This window comes from Salvelinus fontinalis, chromosome 13 (assembly GCF_029448725.1).
Source record: "Salvelinus fontinalis isolate EN_2023a chromosome 13, ASM2944872v1, whole genome shotgun sequence".
Classification (NCBI taxonomy): Eukaryota; Metazoa; Chordata; class Actinopteri; order Salmoniformes; family Salmonidae; genus Salvelinus; species Salvelinus fontinalis.
Window position 1 is genome coordinate 22,482,019 of NC_074677.1, and position 21,623 is coordinate 22,503,641.

General features: G+C 40.3%; 2 protein-coding genes across 3 annotated transcripts in view; both read right to left on the minus strand.

Moving 5' to 3' along the window:
- Positions 1-5,428, minus strand: part of LOC129868262 (collagenase 3-like) — a 41,150-nt gene extending 35,722 nt beyond the window's left edge. For both annotated transcript variants that reach the window (XM_055942081.1, XM_055942080.1), the window contains exon 1: positions 5,347-5,428. The gene's annotated coding sequence lies outside the window, so the exon portion shown is untranslated. The remainder of the gene's footprint in view (positions 1-5,346) is intronic.
- On the minus strand, positions 1,956-21,382 carry LOC129868266 (alkaline ceramidase 3-like). Its single transcript, XM_055942088.1, has 11 exons — positions 21,047-21,382; positions 14,230-14,340; positions 10,158-10,210; positions 9,842-9,894; positions 9,381-9,462; positions 8,362-8,397; positions 7,416-7,474; positions 6,876-6,977; positions 6,404-6,508; positions 6,154-6,199; positions 1,956-5,527 (listed from the first exon to the last, which is right to left on the minus strand). The coding sequence occupies exons 1-11, from the start codon at positions 21,147-21,149 to the stop codon at positions 5,474-5,476; spliced, it is 804 nt and encodes a 267-aa protein (XP_055798063.1). The 5' UTR covers positions 21,150-21,382; the 3' UTR covers positions 1,956-5,473.
- Positions 21,383-21,623: the final 241 nt, after the last annotated feature.

The following is a 21,623-nucleotide window of genomic DNA, read 5'->3' on the forward strand; positions in this document are numbered from 1 at the left end:
GAAAATGTGCATATTTAGAGCTGGAATCAGTGGTTATACATTGTGCTAACGTAGCTACTTTTTCCCACAACGTCCGGATATTTTTCTGACACTTTTTCTGACACACATATTCTGACCAAATAGCTATTCATAAACATAACTAAAAAATACATGTTGTATAGGAAATGATAGATACATTAGTTCTTAATGAAATCGCCGTGTTAGAATTCTAAAAATAACTTCATTACCACATCCAGTTTACGTTATAGCGAGAGAGTACCCAAACTCTGGGCGCAAACGACTAGTTCACATGTTCTATGAAATAGCATCATAAAATGTTTCTTACTTTTGCTGATCTTTCATCAGAATGTTGGACAAGGGGTCCTTTGTCGGGAACAATCGTTGTTTGGATTTAGAGCGGCCTTTCTCCCTCTCAATTTAGCAAGCACACTTGCCAAGTGGCACGAATCTCTCCATGTCAACAAACGGAAGAGAACGGAACACGGCAAAACTCCCGGAAAAATTTCAATAATCTGATTAAACTATATTGAAAAAACATACTTTACGATGATATTGTCACATGAATCAAATAAAATCAAAGCCGGAAATATTAGTCGTCCATAACACCAGCTTTTCAGAAGGCAATTCCAGGGCCATCCTCGCGCCTTCCAGAAAACAGGAAATGGGTGACACGTCATTCCAAGAGGATTTATTCCACTTCAGACCAAGATAAACACTCCATTTCTTCTCTCACTGCCTCTTGACACCTAGGGGAAGGTGTATGACGTGCATGTATACTAATACGTATCATGCCCATTTATAGGCAGGACCTAGAACAGAGCCTCGATTTCAGACTTTCCACTTCCTGGTCAGGAAGTTTGTGCCAAATGAGTTCTGTTTTACTCACAGATATAATTCAAACGGTTATAGAAACTAGAGAGTGTTTTCTATCCAATAGTAATAATAATATGCATATTGTAAGAGCAAGAATTGAGTAAGAGGCCGTTTGAAATGGGCACCTTTTATCTGGCTACTCAATACTGCCCCTGCAGCCCAAACAGGTTTTAAGCAGACTGTGTTTGTCTGTTGTTGTGACTTAGATGAAGATCAGATCAAATTTTATGAACAATTTATGCAGAAATCCAGATAATTCCAGGGTTCACATACTTTTTCTTGCCACTGTATATATGTATAGTTCATGTCAAAGTTTGGACACACCTACTAATTCATGGTTTATTTTTTATTTTGTAGAATAATAGTGAAGACATTAAAACTATGAAATAACACATATGGAATCATGTAGTAAACAAAAAAGTGTTTATATTTGAGATTCTTCAAAGTAGCCACTCTTTGCCTTGATGACAGCTTTGCACACTCTTGGCATTCTCTCAACCATCTTCATTAGGTAGTCACCTGGAATACATTTCAATTAAGTATGCCTTGTTAAATGTTAATTTCTGGAATGTATTTCCTTCTTAATCCGTTTGAGCCAATCAGTTGTGTTGTGACACGGTAGGGGTGGTATACATAAGATAGCCTTATTTGGTAAAAGACCAAGTCCATATTATGGCAAGAACAGCTCAAATAAGCAAAGACAAATGACAGTCCATCATTAATTTAAGACATGAAGGTCAGTCAATGCGGAAAATGTCTAGAACTTTGAAAGTTTCGTCAAGTGCAGTCAGAAAAAACATCAAGTGCTCTCATGAAACTGGCTCTCATGAGGACCGCCACAGGAAAGACCCAGAGTTACGTCTGCTGCAGAGGATAAGTTCCTTAGAGTTACCAGCCTCAGAAATGGGCAATTAACTGCACCTCAGATTGCACCTCACAGAGTAACAGACACATCTCAACATCAACTGTTCAGAGGAGACTGCGTGAACCATGCCTTCATGGTCAAATTACCTCAAAGAAACCATTACTAAAGGACACCAATAAGAAGAGATTTGCTTGGGCCAAGAAAAACGAGCACGGTATGGGGTTGCTTAGCTGATGACACTGTCAGGGATTTATTTAGAATTCAAGGCACACTTAACCAGCATGGCTACCACAGCATTTTCAGCAATACTGTATACCATTCCAACTGGTTTGCGCTTAGAGGGACTATCATTTGTTTTTCAACAGGACAATGACCCAAAACACACCTCCAGGCTATGTAAGGGATATTTGACAAAGGAGAGTGATGGATGACCTGGATGGATGGAGGACCTAGATGACCTGGCCTCTACAATCATCCGACCTCATCCTAATTGAGATAGTTTGGGATGAGTTGGACCGCTGAGTGAAGGAAAAGCAGTCAACAAGTGTTCGGCGTGTGTGGGAACTCCTTCAAGACTGTTGGAAAAGCATTCCTCATGAAGCTGGAGAATGTGCAAAGCTGTCATTAAGGCATGGGTGGCTACTTTGAAGAACCTCATACATTTTTGTTTAACACTTTTTTGTTTACTACAGTACATGATTCTGTGTTATTTCATAGTTTTGATGTCTTCACTATGATTGTACAATGTAGAATATAGTAAAAATAAAGAAAAAACCCTTGAATGAGTAGGTGTCCAAACGTTTGACTGGCACTGTAAGTACATTACACTTAAGATCAAATTCACATGAAGTTTCACATAGATAAATCCCCAGAATACTGCATTGTAAATTACAGCATTTATCCAGGGTTTCACAGAACAGGATCCTTTGGTAAATGTACATATAACCTAAAACTGAAATATGGCAATCCATGCCATCTAGTGGCCATAAGGAATGAGAGCGTGTTGGAATCCATCACTAGACTGCAGTGCATGAACAGACTGGTACAGTACATACAGACAGGCTCAGAGGTCTCATCCTTGAAGCAAATATGTGTGTGTGGTAATACAGGACAATGATAATTTAATTGCAGACATGCAGATACCTGTATTTATTGCTAGATAGAGTTAAATAATGGATATTAATTGGCGAATCCATCTGAAAACATACATGTCCAGATGATCCAGTCTGTAGAACAGTGGTCAGAAATGTTCAGTGGTCAGTCAAAACCCTATTTTCTCATTCCTCCTTTTGGCAGCAACACCAAAGCTTGTGCAGATATCTTTATTTCAGGTAAACTTTCTTCATGATCTTTCGCGTTGGCAAATAAAAAGACATACACATGAAAATAATTACCCTGTATCCTTGAAATTCCCACTATAACGTGACAGTATTTTTTTAAATGGAACAATCCTTAGATAAATTGTATAATCTCCCTTCGATTTGTTAATATTAATCAAGTAAATCATAAAAAAACACATGGACATGTAAATGTAAAAATATCAAAACAACTTCACATTTTGCAAGTATAATGCAGTTGCAGTCTTGGCATACATAAAATAAATGTAATTGAAGTCAAAGAGTGTTCCTGTGTTACCAAGACGTTGCAGAGGACATATATATACTGTAGTCAATATAATTTATATATTATACCTTTCCCTGCTGTCTGTTTCAGTCCTGTCTGTAACCAGCACACTGTATCATCTAGACCAGATTCCCTTAGAGAAGGGAACCTCTGCCACCTCAGGTGTCTTGGGCCTCCAACCCCTATGGGGCGTCAGCTCCCACTCAGCCCAGTCAAAACTCTTCTCTGTTCTGGCACCCCAATGGTGGAACAAGCTTCCCCCTAACGTCAGGACAGCAGAGTCCCTGCCAATTTTCCAAAAATGTCTGAAACACTACCTCTTCAAAAAGTATCTTAAATAAGACATTTAATTCATGCTATGCACTTGTGTTTTCCTACTAGCACTGACATTTGCTGATAACTTCTTTGAGGAAAAATGTACTTACTATGACTGTGATATGTGGTTGTCTGACCTAGGTATCTCAAGATGAATGCACTAACTGTAAAGGTGTCTGCAGGCTTCCCATCCAAAACAGTTTTATGACTTTTTTCTTTGTTTTAGTCTTTAGCAAGGTTTTTTGGGGCTGTTAGTGCACACAAACATTTTTAGATGGAAGCCAAAGTCAGTAGCCAAAGTCGGTAACCAAACTTTACGCTCCTTCGTCGGTGATTGGTCAACAGTAGGGATTCTTCAATGCTGTCATTGTTAATGCTTCATGTTTGCTGTCATTCAACTAGAGATTAATCGTTTTCATGCTAATTATTTCACTTGAGAAATACTGCACCAAACTGCACCACTTAGATGTAAAGTTGAGCAACTAAGATCTCCTCGGAAAAAAAGTCAAAATGAATGAAACATTTATTGAGTTATCATTAATTTTGGACTATTTTGATAAAGTGTATACTGGCTACGGCGTTTCAATATGGACAAACAGTAGTATTGCTGCTTTTTTCAAGCTTTTCAAGCGAAGGGCATGTATTTTTTTTAAAGATCTGAATTTTTTTTGCCCATTTTCTCCCCAATTGATAGTTACAGTCTTGTCCCATCGCTGCAACTCACGTACAGGCTCGGGAGAGGCGAAGGTCGAGAGCCGTGAGTCCTCCGAAAACACGACCCAGCCAAGCCGCTCTGTTTCTTGACACAATGCCTGCTTAACCCGGAAGCCAGCCGCACCAGTGTGTCGGAGGAAACACTGTACACTTGGCAACCGTGTCATCGTGCATGTGTCCGGCTCACCACAGGAGTCGCTAGAGCGTTATGGGACAAGGACATCCCGGCCGGCCAAACCCTCCCCTAACCCGGACAACGCTGGGCCAATTGTACGCCGCCCCATGGGTCTCCAGGTCGAGGCAAGCAGCGACAGAGCCTGTACTCGAAACAGGATCTATAGTCACAGCTAGCACTGCGATGCAGTGCCTTAGACCTCTGTGCCACTCGGGAGGCCCAAGCGAAGGTCTTTTAAGGGAGTATATGAACACTTATTCGGCTAAGTATCAGCCCGAACCAAAGCATGCGGAAGGCTTAAGTCTCTTTGGATAAGAGTGTCTGCTAATTTATATTGAAAAGAATAGGGTAGTATAAACAGTTCCCGTGTCTAAACATAACCAATGAAAAACACAGCCAGCTCAAGCTGACCATCTGACGTTATTATGGCTTGTGAATATGCTAAAGTATTATATTGAATGTTATAATACATACACTAACATAATTTACATGTGTTTTTATGACTACTGCCTTTTTTCTTAATCATATTCCAGAAAATATCCATGTTCGGGCAGGGCAGCTACATATCATATCTGCATCGACATACTATACTGTATGTACATTAATGCATTCAAAATGTTTGAGAACTTAAAAACAAAAACACTACAACATCACCATGAAAATCCGATTGTGATCGATGAAAGAGAAAAATCATTCCATATCAACACTCAACGCTATGCTGTACTTGGCAAATCCACACAGTGCTAAACAAAAGGGTCCCTGGAGTGGTAGGTTGCCAGACCTCTGGTAGTGGGGTGTACAGTATGTGTCCCAGAGACAGCAGAGGGGGAGTTGGCAGACTGGCGGGTCAGGTCCCTTTGCTGATGCCTGTTGTATGGTAGTCACCCTCCTTCATGGTCCCCAGCCACTCAGCTACTCTTCTGAGCCTCCATGTGCAACATGGGCCACACTCCACATATAAACTGATTGAACACATTGTGGACAAGTGTTAGGTTATTGTTGATATTGTGGTACCATACAGATGTAGGTTCTTAATTTGAAAAACCTCTTGTGTATCATAACCTGAAGGCAGTTCTGATTCTGAATGATCTTCAGGTATGATGAGTATTAGAGAAGGATGGAGGAGGGCTCTCCCAAACCTACTGCCCAACAGTGGGCAGGCATACATACAGCCCTGGATGCAGCCGTTATGTATATGAAGGTAGCTATTGTATAGAAATTGCATCCCAAAAAAATGTCCTTATTGTAACCCTCAGTCCATAAATGCATACCATAGAACTTGAGTTATGACTGATTCTGAAAGTCACACTCCACATACTCAACTATATTTTCTATTCCCAACATAAATAATCTACTTCAAGAGGAATGTTCAGTATAAATATTGTTGGACTGTACAGGACAACTTAACAACAACACACTGAAGAGGGGAGATAGCAGCGTCATCTTCTGCTCAAAACCTCATGCTCTCTAGGTGTGGGGTCTTAATTTGATCACCCTGTTGCAAGTAAAACTTGTAGAGCCTACATCTGTATACACAAGCATAGAACTGGGATGTGTTGAAGAACTGGGAGGATGAGAGCACGCTTACCTTTACTTTTGGTCTGTGTTTGAGGTAGATTGACCGTATCTGGAGGCTACATGACAACAGAACATATTACATTTTTCAGTAACACATTCTTGTAGAAATCATCTGACCAAGATACCAGTCTGTTCTTAATCTAATTACGTTCTTCAAGCAGAATAAATCAATGTTAGTGGGAACAAATACAATGAACAAACAAACACAGTAAAAGCTTTATAAGACCTATAGAATATAGATGGTTGAGTGGATAGTTTACCTGAAGAGTATGTGTAGGTAGGAGCCCAGGCCTGTGAGGATGTGCCACCAGGCATGGAACTGTGTCACCGCCCCAACAACAGGGGGAAATCTCTGTCTGGTGGATCTAAAGGAGGGTGTGGATTAGAGGGTTTTACATTTGATTCTGTCTACAAAATGTAGAATCTTAATTTGAGACAGTTTGCTACAGCAGGTAAATAATCCTGCAGCAACAGGAAATAGTAATTTTTATGTGGATTATAAATATTGGACATTTTTGTAGAGATTGATAAAAAATGTTAAAGGAAATTCAAGTCTGAAATTTTAAAGTGGAAATTACAAACTTCAGAAGTCTTTTTAAACCTCAAATACAGGCCAAGTTAAAAACATTTTTGCATTGCAGGAAAGTTCTCCTTCAACATTAAGATCCTACATCTAGGGAAATGGATGTCCATATTCTGGTGTCAGCGTGTGAAAATTGTTTGTATATTTACCTGAGTGAGTCACATGCCAGATTATCAATGTTCCACAACAGGAACCCCAGCAGGAAGACACTCAGGGAGATGTAACACATAGGTTTGAGCCAGGGGTACACCCTGCAGTTAAAAGACAAAGTCAGATGAGATGTATAAACAATGTTATAACATAGCCCTACTTCAGAGGAGGCTGGTGGGATGAGCTATGGGAGGACAGGTTCATTGTGATGGGTGGAATGGAATCAATGGAACGGTATCAAACGCATCAAACATATGGAAACCACGTTTGACTCCGTTCTATTTATTATATTCCAGCCATTACAATGAGCTTGTCCTCCTACAGCTCCTCCCACCAGCCTCCTCTGCCCTACTTCGTACTGTGGTTTCTGAAAACGTTGTCATCCAGAACCACAAATATCAGCATAATAGCAGTATCCAATGTTGAGTGGCTATTATACAATTCAAACTTTGTAAGGATAACAAATGTACTGTTGACCTCTTAGTTATCAGTTAGTTTCCCGAACTACTGAGCCAAGATGCTACCACATTGCCACATACCATGTAACTATGAAGATAGAACGCATCACCAAGCAGGCTACAAGCGCACCATACATGACCTAAGGACACAAAAAGAAGAATCTTTAGTTTTGAAAAACAACCAAATTCAGATCTGTGTCATATTTTACAGTAGCCTAATTCTGGTGTTTTCACCAGAACAAAGGTGAAATTAAGTATGAGGTGTTTAATGCACACGTTTTCAACCAGACTGCTCAAGCCCTAAAAAAGGATTACACTACAGCATGTACAAGGTTCAAACACGAGGTTGTGCTAAATCCATGCTCAAATAAAGACTGCTCTTTTGTGATGGTTGATGAGACGTATAAATGGATGGTCACAGTTGGTGTATTGTATCTAAATGAGTAGCAAATCAAACTACATGCATCAGCTTGGTGTGAAACACTAACTGGTTGAAACAATATGCTGACAATATAACGTCCTCCAAAACAGACTGTTGAGGGCATGTTTATGACTGAACGTGTGCCACCATGGAGCAGTGGGGTTTAGTAGGCTAAGCAGAGAGGGCTCTGAAGTGTAAACAAAGGCTGCTTTGTCACTTTGTTTCTGTTGTTGTCGAGCAACACAGACACTTCTCTAGACTCTCAATATCCACAGCAACACTGGCTATTGTGGTGGTATGCTAGAGAGGAGTTTATATAAGTGTAACCTGGGCATGTAAGATTAGACAAAGCGATAGTCAAAAAGATGGTGTATGACATGTTGTATGACATGTTGTATGACAAGTGACAACGCTGAAATATATTGTATTGCTGAATACAACTGCACAGAGACATCTCAAGTGACATGCCACAATAGCAATCTAACAGGACCTCATGTATGGCTGTTTCCACTTTTAGCCATCGGCAATATTTACTAATGAAACAGTGAAACCTAATACCAAACAAAGAGCATGCTCACTGAAGAGTGCAAATGTACTCTCTCTTACCTGGTGAAATACTGGCTCTTTCCATTGTAAATACACCTGGGGGAAAAAATTGAAAAAAAGAATGCAGATAGTGACATTAATTATTGACATACAGTAATGGAATGAAGATGGACACAACAGTTACAGTCAGGTCCAAAATTATTGGCACCCTTGGTAAAGAAGAGGAAAAAATACTTTATAAAATAAATAATACAAATACTGATCTATATTGTATGCACATTTTTTAAATTCTATTATTTTATACTAATACAATTGCTCAGAGAAAGATTTTGTTCAACAAGCAAAAAATAAAAATCTAAAATAATCTGCATATGCATCCTTCTTTCGATACCAAACCCACCACTGGTGTGCGTGGCCAAAGAGCTCTATTTTCATGTTATTTGACCACAACACCAGTTCCAATCCAAGTGCCAATGCATTTTAGCAAACTCCAGGTGTTTACATTTGTTGTTTGCGCTCAATAAAGTATTTTTTCTGGCAACCCTTCCAGAGAGCATGGAGGTGGCGTAAAGTTGGTCACCGGAAGTTACATGAAAAAAAAAATCTGTAATTCTCCAACTTTGGCCCTTTGCCTCCCGAACCATCTTCCTTACTGTACGTGGGGACAAGATACACTTGCGTCCAATACCAGGAAAGTTTACCACTGTTCCAGTGGTTTTAAACTTAATTGTTGCCCTAATAGTGGTGTAGATGTAGGATCTTAAATATGAGCCAGTTTGCTACAGCAGGAAAATAATCCTGCAGCAACAGGAAATGTGAATTATTATGTGGATTATAACGAATGAAAAAATGTTGTAGGGGTTGATACACTTTTCATTAGGGCAAATCAAGTCTGCCTTTTTAAACCTTGAATCCACGACACGTTTGCATTTCCTGCTGTGCATGAAAATTCTCAGCAATAAAATAGTGATCAAATTAAGATCCTACATCTGTGGTGGTATATATATATATATATATTTGTCTGAGCAAATGTATTAGAATAATATAATTTTTATCAAGGGGATTTATGAGACACTCACCACACTGACTGAGACACTGAAGAACAATAACAATGTGATAGGAAATAAACTCAGAGTGTTTTCTTGCTTGAAGCATTCATATCTGTAACAAAAAATGAATTCAATGATCATTCCTCTCATGAAACACATATTTGTAATTATAGACATACTGTATACAGTAAGGCTTTTGAGAAGGATGGAGAGCAAGATGATGAAAGATGCCCCAGTTAAAATGGAGGAAATCTAAGTGCCGCTGAATCCATAGACATCAGCTCAGTTACATGGCATCTACAACCACGAGAGAGACACAATATGTGCTTTCTTAGGGTGGATCAATTGGAGGGTTGGATTCACTTTTCATTGATCACATTACATTTTATATTGCCCTCAAATTACTTTCAGTGAGCTTTTGACCTGGGCTGCTCAATGGCATTGGCACTGTGAAAGCTGGAGAGCGTAAATCCATTATGTTGGGTACTTACAGACAGTAGACAAAGACACAGGTGCTGTAGATCATTGGCAGCTCATCCAGCAGCTGTGGGGGTCAGACAGCAGAGACAGAGAGTGATGTATAATGGGATGGTCGGCACGAGCCAAGACAGGACTATTGTTTTCTGTTTACTCCAGTGTCTGACCGAACTGCATGTGCATTCTTCAGGAAATGATGAGGTATCATTTTTTATGTCCTTAACAGCTGAAAAAGTCCATGTGATTTTGAGAACACAACTCTTCAATGGTGGATGCATACAGTGTGCTGACGAATCACAATTTATTTTTAGATACTAAAAGTCAGCTCACCTGCATCTCATATTGCAGCGTCATATGGAAGCACCAGGAACCAATGCCAACAGCTGGAAAAGAAGAAGAGATCACATCAAACAAGCAGCAGGAAGCATAGACATTCAAACCATTCACTAAAATAAACAGGAGGGCATCTTGATGATGTTCTTTTAAAATACTATGAAGTAGGAGTAAGTACTGTAAGTAGCCTTACACAAGCCTTGGCTTGTACGAGCCGGAACGGCTCATAGGAGCAGGAGCCCATCTCCTGTTTCTGGAGTATGAGGCAGCTTAATGTACAAGTAAATCAAATAAAAATGTATTGGTCGCTTCCACAGATTTGCAGATTTTATTGCAGGTGCAGCGAAATGCTTCTAGCACCAACAGTACATTAATATCTAGAAATACAATACACACAATCAAAAAATTAAGAAAAATAATATTAAGACATTTCAGAGCAAGCAATAAATAGAATGTTTAGACAGTATATGGCAGGGTAGCCTAGTGGTTAGAGTGGTTAGCCTAGTAGTTAGATCGTTGGACTAGTTACCGAAAGGTTGCAAGTTCGAATCCCCGAGCTGACAAGGTACAAATCTGTCTTTCTGCCCCTGAACAAGGCAGTTAACCCACTGTTCCTAGGCCGTCATTGAAAATAAGAATTTGTTCTTAACTGACTTGCCTAGTTAAATAAAGGTAAAATAAAAAATATGAATAGAAAATGTGTATACAACAGCAGTTATATAAGATGAGCCATGACTAGAATACAGTACATACAGTGGGAAGAACAAGTATTTGATACACTGCCGATTTTGCAGGTTTTCCTAATTACAAAGCATGTAGAGGTCTGTAATTTTTATCATAGGTACACTTCAACTGTGAGAGACGGAATATAAAACAAAAATCCAGAAAATCACATTGTATGATTTTTAAGTAATTAATTTGCATTTTATTACATGACATAAGTATTTGATACATCAGAAAAGCAGAATTTAATATTTGGTACAGAAACATTTGTTTGCAATTACAGAGATCATACATTTCCTGTAGTTCTTGACCAGGTTTGCACACACACTGCAGCAGGGATTTTGGCCCACTCCTCCATACAGACCTTCTCCAGATCCTTCAGGTTTCGGGGCTGTCGCTGGGCAATACGGACTTTCAGCTCCCTCCAAAGATGTTCTATTGGGATCAGGTCTGGAGACTGGCTAGGCCACTCCAGGACCTTGAGATGCTTCTTACGGAGCCACTCCTTAGTTGCCTTGGCTGTGTGTTTCGGGTCGTTGTCATGCTGGAAGATGAAGCATGGAGGTTGTTGGCCAAGATCTTGCGATACATGGCCCCATCCATCCTCCCCTCAATACGGTGCAGTCGTCCTGTCCCCTTTGCAGAAAAGCATCCCCAAAGAATGATGTTTCCACCTCCATGCTTCACGGTTGGGATGGTGCTCTTGGGGTTGTACTCATCCTTCTTCTTCCTCCAAACACGGCGAGTGGAGTTTAGACCAAAAAGCTCTATTTTTGTCTCATCAGACCACATGACCTTCTCCCATTCCTCCTCTGGATCATCCAGATGGTCATTGGCAAACTTCAGACGGGCCTGGACATGCACTGGCTTGAGCAGGGGGACCTTGCGTGCGCTGCAGGATTTTAATCCATGACGGCGTAGTGTGTTACTAATGGTTTTCTTTGAGACTGCGGTCCCAGCTCTCTTCAGGTCATTGACCAGATCCTGCCGTGTAGTTCTGGGAAGATCCCTCACCTTCCCTCATGATCATTGATGCCCCACGAGGTGAGATCTTGCATGGAGCCCCAGACCGAGGGTGATTCACCGTCATCTTGAACTTCTTCCACTTTCTAATAATTGCACCAACAGTTGTTGCCTTCTCACCAAGCTGCTTGCCTATTGTCCTGTAGCACATCGCAGCCTTGTGCAGGTCTACAATTGTATCCCTGATGTCCTTACACAGCTCTCTGGTCTTGGCCATTGTGGAGAGGTTGGAGTCTGTTTGATTGAGTGTGTGGACAGGTGTCTTTTATACAGGTAACGAGTTCAAACAGGTGCAGTTAATACAGGTAATGAGTGGAGAACAGGAGGGCTTCTTAAAGAAAAACTAACAGGTCTGTGAGAGCCGGAATTCTTAGGTGATCAAATACTTGTCATGCAATAACATGCAAATTAATTACTTAAAAATCATACAATGTGATTTTCTGGATTTTTGGCAGTGATCAAATACTTGTTCTCCCCAATGTACATACTGTATACAAAAAAAATATAAAAGAACACCTGCTCTTTCCTTGACATAGGCTGACCACCATCCCTTATTGATGTCACTTGTTAAATCCACTTCAATCAGTATAGATGAAGGGGAGGAGACAGGTTAAAGGATTTTTAAGCCTTGAGACGTATGTGTGCGATTGTGTATGTGTGCCATTCAGATGGTGAATGGGCAAGACAAAACATGTAAGTGCCTTTTAATGGTGTATGGTATTAGGTGCAGGGCGCACAGGTTTGTGTCAAGAACTGCAATGCTGCTGGGTTTTTCGCGCTCAACAGTTTCCCGCTTGTATCAAGAATGGTCCATCACCGAAAGGACATCCAGCCAACTTGACACAACTGTGGGAAGCGTTTGAGTCAACATGGGCCAGCATCCCTGTGGAACGCTTTCGACACCTTGTGGAGCCAATGCCCTGACGAATTTAGACTGTTCTGAGGGCAAAAATATACAGTACTAGTCAAAAGTTTGGAAACATACTCATTCCAGGGTTTTTCTTTATTTTGACTGTTTTCTACATTGTAGAATACTAGTGAAGACCTTAACTATGAAATAACACATATGGAATCATTTAGTAACTAAAAAAGTGTTAAACAAAAATATATTTGAGATTCTTCAAAGCCAACCCTTTGCCTTGACAGCTTTGCACACTCTTGACATTTTCTCAACCAGCTTCATGAGGTAGTCACCTGGAATCCATTTCAATTAACAGGTGTGCGTTGTTAAAAGTTAAATAGTGGAATGTCTTTCCTTAATGCGTTTGAGCCAATCAGTTGTGTTGTGACAAGGATAGGCGGGTATACAGAAGATAGCCCTATTTGGTAAAATAGTCCATATTATGGCAAGAACATCTCAAATAAGCAAAGAGAAATGACAGTCCATCATTACTTTAAGACATGAAGGTCAGTCAATACAGAACATTTCAAGAACATTAAGTTTCTTCAAGTGCAGTCGCAAAAACCATCAAGCGCTATTATGAAACTGGCTCTCATGAGGATCGCCACAGGAAAGACCCAGAGTTACCTCTGCTGCAGAGGATACGTTCATTATAGTTAACTGCACCTCAAAATAAATTCTTCACCGAGTTTAAGTAACAGACACATCTCAACATCAACTGTTCAGAGGAGACTGCGTGAGAGAGACATCTCCCTCAACGTCAACAAAACGAAAGAGCTGATCGTGGACTACTGGAGACAGCAGAGAGAACATGTCTCCATCCACATCGATGGAGCTGCAGTGGAGTGGGTCAAAAGCTTCAAGTTCTTCCACGTGTACATCACTGAGGACCTAAAATAGTCCCTCCACACCGACAGAGTGGTGAAGAAAGCACAACAGCAGGGCTCTACGCTGACCTTTTTGTACAAGGAGCATACGTGTGCCTAAGTTGGAAAATGTAGGCGCACACAAAGAAATGTAGGATTTCAATGAAAGATATGAGGTAATAAAGCTAGAATCCTTCATTTTTCTAGGGGCACTGGTGCGCCTAAATAAAAATTCCAGTTCGCACAGAAAAATATTTAGGCCATTTGCGAGTAATATGGTCGCTCTGTAGAGCCCTGAACAGAGCCGTTTCGACCTCAGGAGGCTGAATAAATTCATCTTGGCCCCTAAGACCCTCACAAATGTCTACAGATTCACCTTTGAGAGCATTCGGTCTGACTGTATTACTGCCTGGTACGGCAACTGCACTGTCCACAACCGCAAGGCTCTCCAGAGGGTGGTGCGGTCAGCCCAACGCATCGGGGGAACACTGCCTTGATCTTCTTGGCCTTCCATATAAATCATACTAATAATTCCTGATGTGTATGGAGCACCTACCTGCCAGTCCCAGAAAAGAGTAGACGTAGCGGAACTCTAGGCCATCTTTATACGTCTGGATGGCACCGTAGATGGGAGGCAGGATCATAATCAGGTTGCTGACAGTGTTCCCTGTACAACAAGATAACAAACCGAGAAACTGTCAAAGGAAGACAAGACAACATGTAGTGTATGATAGCAAACAACAACCACAATCATTTGATGTCTGGTAGAATTTCTAATAGCGTGTCTCTTAGCAGATGGAAAACTAGAGAAAGAATAGTGTTTACATTCTGTAAGCAGGTCCAATTTATAAAATCAGTAGGATTTAGACTTGTGAAATTAGTTTTTATTTATAAGACCATTTTAGGAAAACTGCCATTTTATCTATGCTGTCTTCTGGCTCGAAAGGAAAATGCATAAAAGCATGGTCCTTTAATTTCTCAGCCCCCTGGTCTTGGAATTTCCTCCAAGCCAACCTAAAAAGCTACAGGACCTGGTGTCCCTGGACGAGGTCAAAGGACAAATAGATGAACAGGTTGTTAAGACATGTAGTTGTTTCTAGATGTCACTAGTTACTTATGTAAGGAAGCATGTTGTTTTACTTCACACACACCACAAACATGCCTGCACACACACACATCCACTGTTTGTTTGCTGTTGTATTTGTGCTGTCGCCAGTGTCTTCTGTCTGTGTTGTCCGTTTTGTCTTCCATTGTTTTTTTTATCCCAGCCTCCATCCCCACAGGAGGCATTTTGCCATCCTTGTAAATAAGAATTGGTGCCTGGTTAAATAAATGTAGCATATTTAATTTGAAGATTTCACAACACCAAGTGATGGTTGATGATCAATGATCAACGATGCTAATGATTAGAATGTTGTTTCAAGTTGGAGCTTATATGCAAGAGGCAAGAGCTCTGAGGGCTAACTCAGTTCTTTGTTCAGTTAACATTGCTACACTGCTGTACTGTATTTGTTGCTTGCTTAGCTGCTGGATACAAAAGTAAAGGATTCTTGAAATCATATTCTTACAAATATATGTACAAGACTAAGGAATATTGGATGTCTGTTGCACAATATTTATGTTTAACATTAGGCTGGTGCCCTACATTAGTAAGTTGTGTTGTACATTAGGCTGACTGACTTCAGGTCAAATAGCATTAGGCATTCCCCAAGGTGCTGTAGTCAGTAAAATGCCAAGAACTTTCCTGTTTAACGTTTTCATTAGTTTAACTTTAAGCAAACGTGAGGAGAATCTCCTGTTTAATGTATTCTGACCTCACTCGATGCTGCAAGCTGCGCTACTATTGTTCAGCTCTGCTGAGGTTTTGAAAACTGAGATATAGCACATGTATGCCACACAATGAGGGTCAAAAATTGTGGTTGCCTCTTTGTCCGTCTTCCACATTAGATTTACTGGATGTTGCACATTCCAGGCCTTTTATTCTTCAACTTGGGACCTAAGAGCCAAGAGCCAAACCAACCATTGCTTCAAACTCTACTGGTCGTGTGGAGTATCAGTGACATGGTCACTTTAATAATACAGTGTTCTACACATTTATAAGAGCTACATAAGAGCAAGTGTTCTGTTATCAGAGTATTAGTTCTAGGTTCGATGCTTTTTAATAATTCATTTATTCCCTTCATATTATGCATGTGAACAGTCATTCAATCTAGTGTTTTCACCTTTCCAAGGTCAAGAAGAGAAGACGAGTGTTGGGTCACTCAGTGTAATGTGGGTCATGTGTGAGTCAGAGATAGCGAGAGAAAATTAAAAGAGCAGTAGTTAAACACAGCTAAATCTGACCCACTTGGCAGTTTTGAAAATTGGCATCATTAAAAACATAATAAAGCCAACTGTATTATCATGTAGTTTTGCCAAAACAGGACAGTGGGCATGGGATTCTCAGAAAGCCTGTAGGGCAGTTTCTCAAACTTTTTGGGGCCAGGGATCTCTTTTGTAATAGCAAATTCACTAAGGAACAAGGACCCCCTCATAACTCGAGTGAAAGGGTATCCAAAAGCAAATTACGAATGCTGAGTTGCAGGTTTTTATCTTGCAATGGAATGGAGCTCTTAGTGTTAAAGATAATTATCATGAATAAAAAAATGTTGCGGTGCCTGTGTAACATGCTGACTAAACCAGCCCCGCACGTGCGTTCGTGTGCGCCATCGCATGGATGTTGATTTTGTCCATCTACACCAGACGTGATCATGACACGCAGATTAAAATATCAAAACCAATTGTGAACCAACTATATTAATTTGTGGGCAGGTCGAAACGCACATGAAACATTTATAGACATTAGCTAGCTAGCTGTTTCTAGCTAGTTTGTCCTGGGAGATGAACATTGAGTTGGTCTTTTACCTGACATGCATATGGTCCTCTTTTTAGCTAGTTCTTTGTAGAATTTTCACCCAGAGTTTATTTTAGCACTTGGCTACGAAGATGCTCGTTCAAACATGCGAGTGCGGTTGTGTGGTGTGGTTGAAACAATAATTTATATTAACACTAGATGACTAGCAGGGGACGCTGTTTTGAAGCTACAGTGCCTCCATCTTGGTACTCCCCCACCAATGTAAAAAAGATTTTAGAAGCTATATAAATGCATTTTTTAAATATAAAAAAAATTATATATATATATACACTTAAAAAAAATGTTAAGTACTAATGCTAATGTCCACACTACAACAAAAATGCTTAAATACATGTACTTTTGTCCTTGAAACATTTTAGTTAAATACTGTAGAATTCCAATCATTCCTACAGTGCCTTCAGAAAGTATTCACATCACTTGACTTTTTTCACATTTTGTTGTGTTACAAAGTAGGATTAAAATGTATTTAATTGTCTTTTTTTGTCAACGATCTACACAAAATACTCTAATGTCAAAGTGGAAGAAAAATTCTAACGTTTGATTTTAATTTTTACAAAACACTAATATTTCTTCATTTTAAACAAGTATTCAAACCTCTTGAGTCAATACATGTTAGAATCACGATTGGCAGTGATTACAGCTGTAAGTCTTTCTGGTTAAGGTCTAAGTCCTGCTTTCCATACTTGGATGGTGCAGCATTTACCCATTGTTCTTTTCAAAATTCTTCAAGCTTTGTCAATTGGTTGTTGATCATTACTAGACAAATATTTTTCAAGTCTTGCCATATATTTTCAAGTAGATTTAAGTCAAAACTGTAACACGCCCACTCAGGAAATGTCACTGTCTTCTTGGTAAGCAACTCCAGTGTAGATTTTGGCCTTGTTTTAGGTTATTGTCATGCTGAAAGGTGAATTAATCTCCCAGTGTCTGGTGGAAAGCAGACTGAACCAGTTTTTCCTCTGGGATTTTGCCTTTGCTAAGCTCCATTCCTTTTTTATCCTGAAAAACTTAACGATTACAAGCATACCAATAACATGATGTAGCCACCACTCTGCTTGAAAATATGGAGAGCGGTACTCAGTAATGTGTTGTATTGGATTTTCCCCAAACATAGGACTTTGTATTCAGGACTAAAAGTGAATTGCTTTGCTACATCTTTTGCAGTATTACTTTAGTTATTTCTTGCAGGATGCATATTTTGGAATATTTGTATTCTGTCCTTTTCACTCTGTCAATTAGGTTAGTATTGTGTAGTAACTACAATGTTGTTTATCCATCCACATTTTTTTCCTATCACAGCCATTAAACACTAACTGTTTTAAAGTCACCAATGGCCTCATGGGGAAATCCCTGAGCAGTTTCCTTCCTCTCTGGCGACTGTGTTAGGAAGGACGCCTGTATCTTTGTAGTGACTGGGTGTATTGATACACCATCCAACCTTCACCATGCGCAAAGGGATATTCAATGTCTGCTTTTTCATTTTCACACATCTACCAATAGGTGCCCTTCTTTGAAAGGCATTGGAAAACCTCCCTGGTCTTTGTGGTTGAATCTGTGTTTGAAATTCACTGCTCGACTGAGGGACCTTACAGATACTTGTATGTGTGGGGTACAGATGTAACGGATGTGAAATGGCTATCTAGTTAGCGGTGGTGCGCGCTAAAAGCCTTTCAATCGGTGACGTCACTTGCTCTGAGACCTTGAAGTAGTGGTTCCCCTTGCTCTGCAAGGGCCGCGGCTTTTGTGGAACGATGGGTAACGATGCTTCGTGGGTGACTGTTGTTGATGTGTGCAGAGGGTCCCTGGTTCGCGCCCGGGTCGGGGCGAGGGGACGCCATAAAGTTAAACTGTTACACAGACAGTCAGTCAAAAATCATGTAAACACTATTATTGTGTACATGCAACGTATTATGTGACTTGTTAAGCACATTTTTACTCCTGAACGTATTTAAGCTTGCCATAACAAAGGGGTTGAATACAGTACTTATTGACTCAAGACATTTCAGCTTTTCATTTCTTTGGCATTTGAAGAACAAAATCAAAAAACATCATTCTACTTTGACATTGTGGATTATTGTGTGTAGGCCAGTGACAAAACCCTTAATTTAATACATTTTAAATTCAGGCAGTAACAACAAAATACGGAAAAAGTCTAGGGGTGTGAATTAGTGATGCGTGGGTTGACTCATAACCCGCAGTCCCCCCAGTTATATCCGCGGGGCTGACGGGTTTAAGGTCATTCAATATTGTTTGGATGAAGGGCGGGTGTGTCGCGGGCATGTTGAATAAAGCGAAAACAGTACCTTAAAAAATCCAGAAATGTATATTTCTTGTGCAATTTATATCTATAGGATACATTGAGGTTTTTCTTTCATTATTTTAGGCTATCTGGCATTAGTGCGTAAGCCTAAGGTTTAGGGTCAAACGGTATGCAGGCCAATTAGTCTACACGCCTTTCGCCAAATGTTTTTGGGAACGGGCAGAAAAAGTTTATGTCAATCCACAGAGGCAAAAGGGAAAATGTCAGAGTTTAATTAAATAAGAGAAAAGCTGAAGAGGGCCAGAAAAGTAATGTTTGGGAAAGATTTGGTGAAGTGGTAAAAGAGGACGTGTGATGATTGTGATGGCTATACAAACTCGACAGTCACAAGATAGGGAACTGTAGCCTACCGTTCAGATGGGTTAAATGGAAACTGAAATCTGGTCTTTAACCTCTCACTAGCCTTAATATTAACTCCTGCACAATTAAGCATTTCTTGCAGTACAATTATACACCAAATCTAGGCAAAATGTTTACTTGGGAACAAGAGTGGAGAAATGATTTATTTATTTTAGCATCTTGAGAGAATGGGAATGCTCAGTTAGATACCATCTGTAGAGGTGCTATCTTTATCAGCATGAAAGCTGATAGTATTTCAACTACATATCCATCCAAGCCAAACTGAAATCTTAACAGAAAGATGTTGGGTTGTTTTAACAGCTTTCTATTTGCTTACAACCAGTCAAACTGATGTAATTTGGAAATTTTGCACAGGAAATATTTCCCTTTGTTGTTAGACTATTGCAGTTTCTCCACGGCCCCTAAACACCTTTGCTCTGTGAAAGATGACATGGAAAACTGTCAACTAGATTGAACCATTCATTCATTCTATTAATTTATGATATATTAATCTGGTGAGCAAGGATTTATTTAGTCTTCTAGGTCAACATATACATCACAGAAGAGAAGCTGCATGTATCTCATTATAGACAAGTTGACTAACAATTAGCCTACCAAAAATATCAGAAATTAAAGCAGAAACATATCTAAATCTAAATCATGCAACAACAAAAAAATACTGCATCCCCAAGTAAAAAAAATGGTTCCACTATCTTTGTAGCCTACAGCGCATTTTCTATATTAGAGGGTAGTGGTCGGGTGTGGGCCTCAGATTTTCACTTTATCACATGTAGTCGGGCGGTTGTGGATGGGTTGTTAGCAATTGGTGGTGGGTGCAGGTGAACAAGAAGCTGACCCTCAGGCGCACCACTAACTAGTGTAAATACTTTCTGAAGGGACTGTATGGAGGACTGCTCCTTCTGGGGAGTGGCAATATGGCCAACCGGTGGCCTCAAAGCCTCTGATTGGCCAATGCATCAGCAATCCAGGGTTTATATACATCATTGAATAACATGTCGGCTATGTGCACATTTATTTTGCAACGTTCCAGCGCGCAGCATGACCGGTGAGGTTTGCAAGAGACTGTGAGAAAGGGGGACACCTATTCAGTTGTACAACTGAATGTATTCAAATGAAATGTGTCTTCGCATTTAACCCAACCCCTCTGAATCAGAGACGTGTGGGGGACTGCCATAATCGACATCCACATATTCGGCGCCCCGGAACACTGGGTTAATTGCCTTGCTCAGAACGACAGATTTTTACCTTGTCAGCTCTGGGATTCGATTCAGCAACCTTTCGGTTACTGGCCCAACGCTAGGCTACCTGCCGAAAGAGTCTATATACTGTCCCAAAATGAAGCTGAAGCTATCTTGTGGCGCATTTCATTGTACACATGCGCCAAACTAGCGATATTTTTATGTGCCGTATAGCATATTACTGTAGCATACGTATAAACAGTTAGGCCTACTTGAAAGAGCGCGGTGCTGCTGCAGGTGCAAGTGAAGTTGTGACTCATTAGCCGGTCTGGCATCGTCCTAGGCAAGAAGTACTGTCGAGATGACGACACTAATGGTAACTTCTACCTTACTGGTATAAAACATAAAAGCTGTATTTAAATGTAGAGATAAGAGTCATGATCTAGCCTTCTGGCGCGAGCGTACGGGAACGGCACCACCAGGCATAATGTTTACGCTATTTCTGAGACAGTTTCCGCACGGAGCCACATCCGTATTTATTGCATTACTTTTTGTTTTCTATTACTAGTTTTGCAATAAGCATGGTGTCAGCTGTACTTACAGAATTCTGCGATGTAGAAAGAGACGACATAATTATCCTCACACCAATCTAGCGTTGAGGTTGGCCGCCCCCAGTATCCCAGCCTGTCTGCGGATGGAGCCATGATGGAAAAAACGATCGGGGAGTTCTGTGTTGTTGCAGTCAAAACACTTAAAAGACACACGCTACCCCTCAGCCCTCAAATGAAGTGGACACTTCTGATGACGTATCATGACGTCTGACGAGTATACACTTACAGGGCGAGGGAGTAAGGAATTATTTTTGTGTGTGTGAGAGTTAAGGAGGAGTGCAGAATCTTTAGTACTAACGATCCTCCATCCCCTCAGTTACAACCAATTGTATGTATTAACCATAGATGACTGACAGGGGGCGCTGTTTTGAAGCCACTGCGCCGCCATTTTGGTACTCCATAGTAAAATATATACAGTACCAGTCAAACGTTTGGACACACCTACCCTTTCCAGTGTTTTTCTTTATTTTTACAATTTTCTACATTGTAGAATAATAGTGAAGACATCAAAACTATGAAATAACACATATGGAATCATGTACCGGTACCCCCTGTATTGCTGCTGCT

Coding starts and splice junctions, on each gene's coding strand:
- LOC129868266 (XM_055942088.1), bottom strand. CDS start 21,149: ATGGCTCCATCCGCAGACAGGCTGGGATACTGGGGGCGGCCAACCTCA. Junction 10,211..14,229: donor CTCTTTTCTGGGACTGGCAG/GTAGGTGCTCCA, acceptor CTTCTTTTCCAG/CTGTTGGCATTGGTTCCTGG. Junction 8,398..9,380: donor TCAGTGTCTCAGTCAGTGTG/GTGAGTGTCTCA, acceptor TTTTTCCCCCAG/GTGTATTTACAATGGAAAGA.